The sequence below is a fragment of the Lissotriton vulgaris genome, chromosome 12 (genome assembly GCF_964263255.1).
Source record: "Lissotriton vulgaris chromosome 12, aLisVul1.2, whole genome shotgun sequence".
In the NCBI taxonomy this organism is placed as follows: Eukaryota; Metazoa; Chordata; class Amphibia; order Caudata; family Salamandridae; genus Lissotriton; species Lissotriton vulgaris.
Genome location: NC_141700.1, coordinates 57588889 through 57602044, shown reverse-complemented (window position 1 = coordinate 57602044; position 13156 = coordinate 57588889). Strand labels below are relative to the sequence as shown.

Here is a 13156-nt window from a genome sequence, read left to right as displayed (position 1 = left end):
CATGGAATAAAGGTAAGCCTGTTGAGGCAGCATGGGCGCCATAGAGATACAGGAATAGGCATTAAGGTTGAATTTTGACTGGTTCTTTTGTGGTGGTTTTTTACAGTGAGGATGGTCCTGATGAGAACCTGGGAATAAAAGGGGTTTGAAACGCGTAGACCGTGGAACTACCAAACATTTGCACTGAACAATTGGTTTTGAAAAATTGTGCTTTGTTGTATCCAAGTAAATGAAACTGTACAATGGAATTTATTAATATGTAAATATTGTATAGGATATAAAAGGATTTGTGATCTATTGCAATATTGTTTGGTATGGGAATCACAAGTATGAATGTTCAATATTTTTTCTTTTGATAGTGTGGTGGATGTAAATGTGGGATGGCGAGAGAACTGTGGATTGTAGAATGGGAGTGTAATTTATTCATTTCTTTATTTTGCGTGTAGTGTTTATATAAAGTGTGTATCACATGTATGTTTAATGTTCAAATGAAAATGTGTTTGAAACTTTGATAATCAAATAAAAGCTACTAATGAGCTTGAAGATGGTTTGATGGTATGTCCACGTATTTCTTGATAAAAATTACTTTTGAACAGCTAGCAGTATTGGCCTTGGTTTTGGTTGTTGATCTATGAGTGGTCAGCCTTACTACTTATGAGCAATACCCTTTTGTTTTATACAGCCAAAGCAACACCAGTCATAAGACACAAACCAATGTTCATGGAAGCACCTATCACAATGCCCATCCCAATGCCCTATAGCAACAACAACCATAAGACCCAAACCACCGACCATTGCAACACCCATCATAATGCCCATCCAGATGCCCCATAGCAACACGAATGATAAGACCCAAACTACTGTCCATGGCAACACCTATCCCAATGCCCATCAAATTGCCCCATAGCAACACAAATCATAAGACCCATACCACTGTCCCTGGTAGCATCCATCCCAATGCCCCGTAGCAACACCATTCATAAGACACAAACCACTGTCCATGGCACACACCCATTCCAATGATGCATAGCAACACCAACCATAAGACCCAAACCACTGCTTCATGGCAACATTCTTTACTCTGACCACCCCACTACTCCAGAGCAACACCCATCACAATACCCAACATCCCTGCTCATCATCAACACCCAAACTCCTGCTCCATGGTAACACCCATCACACTGTCCAGTGCACTTCTCTAAAGGCACGCCCATTATACTGAACAACTCACTGCACGAGAGCAAAAAATGCCTTTTGCTCTGCATAACCCATTGCCCCAGATCCTCACCCACCACACTTCGCAACCTACTGATCAAGGGAAAAGACAGACATCACACTGTCTCTCCCTGCCCCACCCACTGATCCAGGCAATCATCCACTGCAGTGCCCATACCACTGTTCCAAGACAAAATCCACTGATTTCATTGCCCAGATCAGTGCTCCATGCAGTACTTATATTGCAAAAAAATAAGTGTCAGGGCCCAAGATAATCCTCAAGAGGCCACTGCAGAGTGCATGCATCACCCACTGTCCCTGCCACAGCTGCCGAATGCCAACACAAACTATCCGTGTGACAATTCTAGGTCACGCAAAGCTGTAAGAGTGGCCTGAATAGGCTGGTATTTTTATTTTTAATATATATTGAACTTTTAAATGTTGTTTGATGTGATCCCTTTAAAACTAGACAGACAGCGCCCCAACGTGGTGGAATATATATGTGCCACTGTTTAGAAATAAGTGCTGGTGCGGAGTACCAGCAAGCACTGGCAAAAAATATGCAGCGGCTCCAGGTCAAGGCTCACTGCACAACCTAAACCATTCCCCCAAGAGAGTTGCGACCACTATTGTACCCAACCTAGTGTTCTAGGGAAACAAAACCCACTGCTACAGGGCACCACCAATCACACTGCCTATTCTTCTGCTGCAGGGCCACAACCAGTGCAGTGCACAACCTACTGTATGTCAGTAACACTTCCCAAACTTCCCAACCAAATCACAGCACCACCAACCCCACCGGTCCAAAGAAATACCCTCATTCGAGTACTGTCCCCTAACAGAACTCCTCAGAATGCCACATGCTCTGGCAAAGGCAGCACCAGACACCTCCATTACTCGAGGGCTTGTTGTCCCTTTATGATTCTGAAACTTCATGGACACCAATTGCTTTGCATGCCAAAGAATTCCCACCCTGAAGGTTAGTTAGGATTTTTAAACAGTACTGTACCTTGGTCACCGTCAAAATGAAACCCTTCCACATCTCACGATATTCTGCGCTGTCAAGCTGCCGAAAAAAGGATTAGAAGGAAAATTTGAGCTTGCGTTATAGCGTAGAGGAGTAGCATTCACATATTAACTCAGCTGAACTCGCTCACATCCTGATACATTAATCCCTATATTTACTTGCACCCCTACACTATCCTCTGAATTTAGCAATGTCATAGTACAAAGTTACATGGAACCCCGGCTCAGCAGTACTGTCTCGCATTCAGGTGTAAACACCAGTACTGAGCAGAAACCTCACACTCTCAGTCAGAGACTCCCACACAGGGCAGTTACCATAAACACTCAGCTCCTTACTCCAGCATTGAGTGGGACCATTATACACCTGGCTATAAGTCCCAATGACCATATACACTCAGTTCTAAACGCCAGCATTGGGCCATAACCTCACCACTGAGTTATAATCACAATCACAACCAATAAACCCACCCAACCAGCTATGATTCCTAGCAGTCTGTAGTAACAACAAACACTGTGTTGAAATCACTAACACTAGGCAGTAACCTCATACACTCTGTTATTAACGGCAGCACTGGGCATTAACCTCAGACACTATGTTAAAATCACTAGCACTAGACAGTAAACTCATACACTCAGTTATTACGCCAGCACACATCCCCAAAACTGATATCAAAAGCCTGGGGATTTGGTTGGATGATAAACTCACTCTCAACACTCAGGCCAAAAAAACTGCAGGCACATGCTTTGGCCTGCTCCGCTCTATCCGTAAGATTCTCCCACTCTTACCATTCCAGTCAAGAAAATTGGTCATTCAGGGCCTCATACTGTCCAGACTTGACTACGGCAACGCCTTATATCTTGGTTCCCCAAAAAAAGTCATCTCTAGGCTACAGGTGGTGCAAAATGCGGCCGCCAGAATCCTCACTGGCACCAAAAAACGCTGCTCTGCCAAACCTGCACTCAAAGAACTCCATTGGCTCCCTGTGGAACAAAGGGTGCATTTCAAGGCCATGTGCCTAACACACAAAATCTTGCATGGAAAAGCCCCCCCGGTCCTGAAAGACCTCGTGACTCCCCATACGACAAACAGAACCCTACGCTCTACAAATGCCCACCTGACCAAAACACCCAAGATCAAAAAAACACGTTTTGGAGGTCGACAATTCTCATTTCAGGCGTCCAAGATGTGGAATACTCTTCCACCAGACCTTCGGGCCCAACCTAATCTCCTAGCATTCCGCAAATCCCTGAAGACATGGCTGTTCCCCTGATCTCTTCCTTCCCCGCCGACCCCCTCCTCTGGAGATCATAGTGGATTCTGTTAGCGCTGGGACGCTTTCGGGCAGCCATGCGCTCTATAAATCTCCAAAATAAATAAATAAAAAAATTAACCTCAGACACTATGTTAAAATCACTAGCAATGGGCAGTAACCTCATACACTCAGTTACTAAGCCAAGCACTGGGCATTAACCTCCAACACTGTGTTAAAATCACTAACACTAGGCAGTAACCTCATACACTCAGGTACTAAGCCAAGCACTGGGCATTAACCTCAAACACGTTTTTAAAATCACTAATACTCGGCAGTAAACTCATACACTCAGTTACTAAGCCAAGCACTGGGCATAAACCTCTAATACTGTGGTAAAAGCACTAGCACTGGGCAGTAAACTCATACACTCAGTTACTAAGCCAAGCACTGGGCATTAACCTCTAATACTGTGGTAAAAGCACTAGCACTAGGAAGTAAACTCATACACTCAGTTATTAACGCCAGCACTTGGCAGTAATAACAAATGTTTTCTCTCCAGCACTTGACTGTACCCTCACACTCAATACTAATGTCTCTCTGGTGTTAATTCTTTTGGGCATACCTTTAAGTGTATGGTTCGGTCCTTTAGTTTCAGGGTCATCTTGGCTTCTGTTGGGATTTTACAGCGGCTGTTGTCGTCCAATACAGCCACAAATTCATCCAAGTTAATGGCGTCCACATACTGGAAAACACCAACAAACAGGGAGCCATTTATATTGATCCTGAATATATCGCAATCGATTAATAATGATAAAGGTAGGAGCTCAATAATTGGGACTTATATAGTGCTTCATATTTCAGATTTATGGATTCTAAACGCTGAAATAAGAATTGTTAATATTACCAAATGAAATGATACTCCGTCAATCGTCCTCCTAAGGTTGAAAGCCTGAGGTGGCATGGTCATGCTTCCACCTCATTGTTAATTGGAAAGCACATTACATACTGAAAAGTTGTGTAGACTTTCAAACAAAGACTGTGATTGGCTCTGCCTGTGCAAGCACACCTGCATATTAGACATCCACCACAGGTTGTTGCCTTGCAGCACTGGTTCATTTCCAATTCCTATTGATGCAGGACTCAGACAGGAGTAGTCCCACACCCCTAAGAACTAGTACTGAAGCTGACCCATTGGCGCAGATTATCCAGCTCCTACAGCTTGGGAAACCATAATGCTCCGCCCACACAATGAGGGTTTAATCGCCTTTCCTACTGTAGCCATGGTGTGCTCTCGTATCAGGTACAACTAAAACCCTTAAATCGCAAATACCAAAAATTCAAAGTTACGAGAAAGGTTAGTAGGATAGCAAAGTTAGGGCTGAGGGTTAGGCTTGGACTTGAAAACCAGCAATAGATGCAGGGTACATTTCAGGGTTAGTGGTATCCTTGGGGTCAGGACTCGGGTCAGGCATAAGGTCAGTATTAGACCGAGGGCCTACGGTTGGCATTGGGTGAGGTTCAAGATAGCCATGGCACTGGTCCATCAATGATTGAGCTTTTTCCAGATTACAGTAATACATTTTACAACTGTTTTATTATGTTATTCCTATATGTAGAGCGCACCTATTAGCGCTTGCAGATGGGTGGGTACTCGAAGAGACAGGTCTTCAGCTTTTTGTAGGTCTTTAGAAGTGATGAGTAGGGTCTGATGTGCTGAGGCAGGTTGTTCCAGGCTGACAGGGTGATGTGAGGGAATGCACACCCTCCACTTCTGTTCTTGCATATCCGGGGTAACTGTGATAGTGACAGTCCTGCGGATCGAAGGTGTCTAATGGGGTGGTGGAAGTTTATGCAGCTATAGGGTAGGTGGGGACTAGGTTGTATAGTGCTTTGTATATGTGTGGGAGTATTTTGAATTGAGTGTGCTGAGGTTTCCTGGCTGGCAGGTAGAGTCCCATGAAGTGGTCTTCTTTTCAAAGGTCACTACTTTGATCTTGTCCATGTTGAGCTTTATGCTGTTGGATCTCAGATTGTCACAGTGGACATGGATCTGGTGAAGCTGTTTTTGGTTGCGGGGATCTGGTCCGAAAAGGAGAGTATCAGTTGAGAGTTGTCCGCATGTGAAAGAATGTTGAATGTTTATGTGATCTGATGAGGTATGCAGGTGGTGTCATGTAGATGTTCAATAGGGTCGGGGAGTGAGAGGTGACTCTTCAGGGACTCTGCATACAAGGTACTTGGCTTCCGATTTGTATGGTGGCAGGCTGACTCTTTTAGTTCTTCGTGTATGGAAGGGGCAGATCCAGTTGAGGGCAGGTCTCTGGATGCCTTCTTCATGAAATCTACTGATGAGGGTATAGTGGCAGACTGTGTTGAGGGTTGTGGAGAGGTCGAACAGGATGAGGGCTGCTGTTTTTCCTAGGTCGAGTATCATCTTGATGTCGTTGGTCGCTGCAAGTTTTGATATTTTGTGTTCCATGCCACTGCTTTTAGGCATTACAATTGAGGTACTCTGGCCCGTACACTGGTGCCACCACTTTGGTTTTAGGAAGGATCCACTGAAAGCAAGTGTGGAAGATGTCACCCTGCTGTCTAAGCTATGGTGTCACCATGCACAGTGATGGAAAGTGGAGGTCCTCAGGCAAGAACACTGTCCTCCTCCCCAACTGTGGGCAGTGGATGCTCTGGGAACGAGGCCTTTGTACCTCAGAAATGGGTACCATACATTACAACAGAAAATATAGACGAGAGATCGGTCATCTCATCTCTGCACCTCTGCATTCAATCGCTCTATACTCATGAACCTATAAAGACGGTCACATACGGTACCTGCGAGTCTTTATGGTGGTTGTAGAAGTAAAGCGCATTTCCCAGGAGTCCAGACCAGAACTTCTTGTAGACCTGAAAACAGAAATGAGAAAGACTGATCAGTGTTTCAGTAAGAATGGAGGTGGCAGGGTGTGTAAGTACATTTATTATCATTTCATTTTCGAAGGTGTACGTAACGCTGACCACGTCACTTCAAAGACCAAACAGTTTTCACATTAGTAAACATCTTGCTTACAAATAACGGGCATAAAATTACAGCGCAATGTCATCTTGACATTAGGGAATCAGGTTTCTATTTGGGTTCTTAACCTCCGGTAAACCTGCAAGAAGACTGATGGACTAGAGGGTTTTAAACATTGAAGGCTATGGGTGAAAGTACATTACAGGGAATCACAGCGAAAGAAGAACAGTGCTGTAGCATAGCTACTTCCTGTGAGGGCCCAGAAAGGACAGGTTCAATCTAGCCAAGAGCTATCTTTCAGGCTACTCAGCTGGAAGAAGCCTCTCAATATGGATTTGGTGGTCCCCAATATTGAAGGCCACCAACTGGACTAGCAAAGTTAAGGTCCCGTAAGTCCGCCATTTATTTACCACCAGTGGTCATCCAAGCAACCAATGGTTCTGTCCCATGCGAGTGTCACAAGGAAGCCTGGCCTGAGCCCCATGGTTATAGGACACTTCATCAAAGTCAATAATATGGGCCTATTGTGATACTTCATCCAGTAACATCTCTCATTAATACTTCATCAGGGTCTTTTATGGAGACTTTCTCCTCCTGTGCACGGTTTGATGTGAGCCTCTTTTCCCAAGATCCCACTAATGATGTCACTATAGTCCTGGCTCACACTAATGGTCCAACTTTCTTCTTCTGAACCTACATGACTAGTGTCACTTTCTTCTTCCGGGCACATACTTATGGTGTAACTTTTCTCCTGGGATCACATTCATAACCTCACACTCTTCTCCTACTGTGTATGATTTGATGATGCCATCCTCTTTGCCTGGGCTCACATTAATGATGTCACTCTTGTTCTGGTTAACAGTAATGGCCCAACTCTCTTCTTCTTAACCTACATGAGCACTCTCACTTTCTACTTCTTGTGGGCACACAATGATGGATTAACTCTTCTACTGGGCTCACATTCATGACATCACACTGTTCTCCTATGCATAGTTTAATGATGTCATGTTCGCCTCCTGTGAACAATTCCTCGGAGCTCACGACCGGACAACAGGTGTTCTGTCGGGTCTGGAGACCATGCCAAAGCGCTAAAAGGCCCCGGCACTCCGGCAGAGGTCCATGGAGTTTGTCCCCTGAGGATAGGAGTACAAACTGAGAGGAAATACCTCTCACATATACAAGCACCGTAGCGCATGCTTCACATACAGGGTACTGAAAAACATATATATCCCTGTAACACCCTCACACATAATAGGTCCTGAAGAAAGCCAGTATAAGAAAAGGCCTGGCTGAAACTAGTCGACCACATTGGACGTGGGAGACCATAAGTCTACCATACACGTCCCAAGCCTTTGTTTTTAACTACTGCCTGGGGCCCACTAATAACCTCTTGGGACCTCAAGGACAGTATTTTAAAACCTCACGCAACACACCTGCACAGCACACTCACGACTCAAGTAAACCCGCTCCGCCGTAGCCTGGCCTCGCAGCACACCTGAGGCGCACTCGGTGCCTCGGTGGGGCCCGATGATGAAGCATGCCACCAACTAGGTTGGTGAGTGAGGGCCTTCATAAAAAACCAAATGGTTTCCCATACAGACACATAGCACACTAACTGTTTATTCATCGTATCCCAGGGGAAATGAACTAGCCTCTCTGGTTCCTCTCTCTCTCCTTTGATTATTAACCACAATTAGAAGATGTAATTATCTTTTCCTTGTGTCACTTTTGTCCTGGCTCACACTAATGCCCTCACTCTCCTCTTCCGAGCCTACATGAATGATGTCACTTTCTTCTTCTAACCATAGTAAGGTAAACTGCTGACAAGGGAATCATTTCAATCAAAAAAGCAAAATACAAAAGTAGTTTGGATGCCAACAAGTGGCATCTAAAATCAAAGACTGTCTTCCATACGGTGATTTTATAAATAGAGTTAAACCAAACAAAAGGTTCAAATATACTCCGAAGGGTCAATATAACTATCCATCTTTCACAGAGAACAAACTCAATGTCGATAGTGAAATCAAAAATGGAACAGAGAGATGGGCTTGTCGTCGAAATTTCAGTCTTAAGTGGTATCAATCTGCGAGACCATCCACAAACCAGGACATTTATCACCAACCAACACAATACAACACAATAAAGTTAAGAAAGCCCTAGTGCCTTAAAGTTAGAACATACTAGTCACTCACAATTGTATTCTCCGTGGATCCGAATGAATGAGTGTTGGTAGTTCTAAAAAACAATATCTAAAATAAAAATATATTGTTAGGCCCGCACATTGAGGAAGGAGTATCATAGTTCTCCATTAGAGATGAACAATTAAATTGACCCCTCGGAGATTGTTTTTTGTTAATACATTGACAGATGGGACCATGTAACTTGCAGTTTAATTCAGATAATGCATTGTCAATGTATGTTTAGATTGTTTCTGTATTGAACCCCTGCCTTACAGTTTGTGAATCGATTTTCTTAATGACTCAATCAATAGATGTGCTTGTCATTTATTTGAACCTTTTGTTTGGTTTAACTCCATTCATAAAATCACCATATGAATGACATATTTTGGTTCTAGAGGCCACTTATTGGGCAGTCAAATTACTTTTATATTTTGCATACTTTGTTTGAATGCTTCCCCTGCCAGTAGTTTATATTACTATGGTAAGGTACCCAAGTTCAATAGTGCCTTTCTTTGTTGAATTACATTCTTTTTCTAAGCACACATTGATGGCCTAACTCTTCTCCTGGCCTCACATGGCACGTTCTCCTCCTGTGTACGATTTGATGACGTCACTGTTTGCCTGGGCTCAAGTCACACTGATGACGTCTCCTAAGCCCACACTGGGGTTGTTATTATATGTCTTGTACTACCCTTTGTTGATGTTCTTTTTCCTCCTCTGCTGTACTGTCGAGGGCTTATTTCCATGTCTAACACCCGTTGGTGGTATCAACTCACCTTTTGCTCTTGCTCTGTTACCTACCTTGTAATCTCCATGCTTTCGTCATCTGTTCTGTCGTTCCGCCCTGACTGGCGTGCCCGAAAGGAACTCCGACCCTGGCTGGCCTGGCACGGTTGGTTCCCGGGTCAGTGCGGGGCCCTGGGTGTGTCTGGAATGCACCTCTTCCGCCCCAGGGGGTGATAACAAAAAGGAAGTACTTTACTATTTCTTCGGCTGCGGTGTACGTGCTAGGACGCGCGAGGCACGTGCTATCACGTGCACTGTAAGTAACCTGAGGGCTGGCTCTAGGGCGAGCGATTGGTCGCCCACCTACTTCAGGGGGCGCCAAGTTTGCAAGCTTATTTTCATTTTGCCACGATTTATTTTGGTTTTAAAAGCACCTGCTGCCCCGTTCCTGGCCTCCAGAAAATTCCAGGCAACAATAAAAATGTCAATATAACTCTGGTGATTAATGTTTTTCCTTGAAAGAGATGGGAGTTTTGACAAGTTAAGGGTTTTACTGCTCATAAAATAGCAGGAAGGATTAATAGGCCTGCGCAAAGAACGTGTACCATGCAGATCATAAAGTGCATACAATGTAAATAGGTCTGTGGGTTACTGCTTTCTAAGAGGCATCCTTTTGTTACTTGCAGTTTATAAGTTAAAATCCTAATATTGAACAGTGAATTATTAAGTGTCATCAAAGAACTGCATGCACACAGCAAGGTATAGGTTAGAGCAAAGATTAATGTTACAAAAAGAGTTCAATTGGGCAGAAATCAATTCTTATCACTAGAGAACCCCACACTATGGTGTTCAGTTTGTGTTTCTCCAGACCACGCACTCCCCGCCTACCATTTGATGATTTTATGATGTATTGATTTAGACCTCTACAGAGGTCAACGATAAAATTTGAAAACTAACCTGCCTACCAGTATGGATCACATGTGACTCCTACACCTTGTAGACCTTTGTCTTATGTAACATTTCCTATACACTGATTTACACACGGATGATTGTTTGTCTCTGTACTGCGTGGGGTATAAAATGCTCTGATACCCTACACTGGATGAGTGGTGCTATATAACACATTAAATGTATCTGAAAGAGTGGTTAAGGAGACTTGAGGGGTACTGTTAAAAGGTGGTGGTGAGGGAATCCTTGGTGGCCACGGATGGGGGGCACCAACAAACACTGATGCACCGGGCGCCACCGTGGCTGCGTAAGGGGGCGTCGGTTCCCGGTTGATGTAGAGTTGTATCGTAATTTTACATTTGAAAGGTAAAAGCTACAATCCTCTCTCATTTTTTAAATTGTATTATTTTCATATACCTTTAGTTTACAATTTATGGTACTTGTAAAGTAATGATCATTGGCTTCGATAAATATATGTTTAGTCTGTTGCCCAATACCATTAACTCATGGTAATTTATCTGCTGCTGGGAGGGTATAGGGAGGTGAAGAACATGGGCTTTGCCTGTATCATACATGCCTACCACATTGATTAGGCCGGGAGACTACCGATTTCAAGGCTAGTCTCACGCCTTCCAGTTCCTGAATGGTTTCAACTGACAGGGACTGGTCTTGTGTGACTCGAATTATGCATTGCCAGTAACCAGCTCCACGCAGGCCCATGCACAACATTTTTGTCACGCTCTCTCTGCCTGCCATAATGCTTTCTCTGTGTTCCTAACAGGTCATGAAAACAAACATATATTTGCATTTCTGATATTGGATCCTGAAGCAGCACACTTTAAGTCCCATACATGAGAATAGACCCGGTTCCAGCCTCAATAATAGTCAGTAGGAGAAATACATTCTCATGACTATTTTTTTTTATGTCACACTTTCCTCTTCTAAAATGTTGGCATGTATACTTTATGCATATTTTCACTACTGTGCTATGTTAATTGGGGTTGAGGCTCAGCTTGTCATGTAATTGATGTTCTGTGTGTGATGGTGTTAGGTTACCGGGTCCGTAAAAATCAATACATTTTCTCATAAAAAACCCTTGGTTACTTCAGCTAACAACTGTCTGCAATCTGCCTTCAACCTTATAGTGACGTGGCCTCTAGCTAATTGTGAACTCTCAACACATGAAACGTGCTCTCCAGTCTAGGCCACAACACCCCAGATGTGGCCTCGGGACATGGACATCGCACTCCTTGGGTGGCCTCTCCATATCACAGAGGTGGCTTTCAGACGTGGACACGATACACTAGAAGTGGACTCCCATCTCTCCAGTGGGGACTCCAGATTTCGGCACAACCCTCCAGATGCGCCCTACGGACTAGGCCACAACACCCCAGATGTGGTCTCGGGACACGGACATTGCACTCCTTGGGTGGCCTCTCCATGTCACAGAGGTGGCTTCCAGCTGTGGGCACAGTACACTAGAAGTGGACTCCCATCTCTCCAGTGGGGACTCCAGATTTCGGCACAACCCTCCAGATGCGCCACACAGACTAGGCCACACACCCCAGATGTGATCTCGGGACATGGACATCGCACACCTTTGGTGGCCTCTCAATATCACAGAGGTGGCTTCCAGCTGTGGGCACAGTACACTAGAAGTAGACTCACATCTCTCCAGTGAGGCCTCCAGATTTCGGCACAACCCTCCAGATGCGCCCTACAGACTAGGCCACAACACCCCAGATGCGCCCTACAGACTTGGACACAACACACCAGTGTTGGCCTTCAGACACCTATGAAAGCAATAAGGGGATTGGTGAAATGTTTGAATTAATCTCAGCCACTGGTTATCACCTGCTGTTTCAATAACGCCTAAATGCCAATGGTGTGGCACTGGGCCTCCATTTCTGGTAGGGTGGGTGGAGGGTCTCCTGTGCTGGAAGAGTAAGGTGCAGTCCTCGCTCTAAGTCACTGGCTGAAAGAGGGGCGCACCGGCCCTTAGTATTGGGGGCCTGCGCTTGTTTTTCCTCATCAGACTTTCACCCAGAGCAAGAGAGAGGAAAACACAAAAGGGTGGGTAGAGATACACGAAGAAATAGTAACAAAGAGAGAAAGCAGGGAGGAAAATCAACAGTGAGACCCGGTGGGGCGTGGAAGAGGCATGGTGTGGAGTCATCCCTGAGATTGGCACCCGGGTATTCATAGCATATGCCGCTGGCCCCCTGCACGTATTGTTTTACGAAGGAAGCCCTGGTTGGTTGTAGTTCCCACATAAAAAGTACCTGGAGCTAGGTTGTCAGGTGCCACAGAGTTGTGTGTCAGAGAGAGGTATGTTGTTCTGAGTTGATCATTTTTCATACACTCACACCGTGCTGATGCCCTCGAGGCGAGGTGTGAGATGAAAGGGTTCCTGACACGCATGCACTGCGTTGTGCAGAACAGTTCCATACCAGTAATATCTGCCGCCAGGAACTGGACCCAGAAAATAGTTCTTAACATCGCCCTACGTGCTACCGCTTAAACCCGTGGCGGCAGCCTCTGCCTGCAGACATGCTGGTGAAAGTACGCTCGGGGCAGAGAGATCATCCGCGAATACCATCACTGGTTATGTAGGCCATTTCCTGGTAAACTACCCTGAACTCGTGTCACACTGGAAGGGCACGTGCACGCTCAGCAAACTCTGCATGCACTTTCCAGTAACACCACATCTCGCCACACTCGGGAAGGGCCTCCAAGCTCACGTGCACCGAACACAGCGTAGAACGTACGAAGAGCCTAGAGCTTGAGAATAGCCTAGA

At 45.0% G+C, this 13156-nt stretch overlaps 1 protein-coding gene across 5 annotated transcripts in view; it reads right to left on the bottom strand.

The window, feature by feature from the left end:
- The window catches only part of STAP2 (signal transducing adaptor family member 2), a 285839-nt gene that overhangs the window by 200366 nt on the left and 72317 nt on the right, over window positions 1-13156 (bottom strand). For all 5 annotated transcript variants that reach the window (XM_086947075.1, XM_086947078.1, XM_086947077.1 and 2 more), the window contains exons 2-4: window positions 6324-6395; window positions 4117-4236; window positions 2225-2281 (exon numbers count right to left, since the gene is read on the bottom strand). In XM_086947075.1, coding sequence (XP_086803201.1) covers window positions 2225-2281; window positions 4117-4236; window positions 6324-6395 — 249 coding nt within the window. The remainder of the gene's footprint in view (window positions 1-2224; window positions 2282-4116; window positions 4237-6323; window positions 6396-13156) is intronic.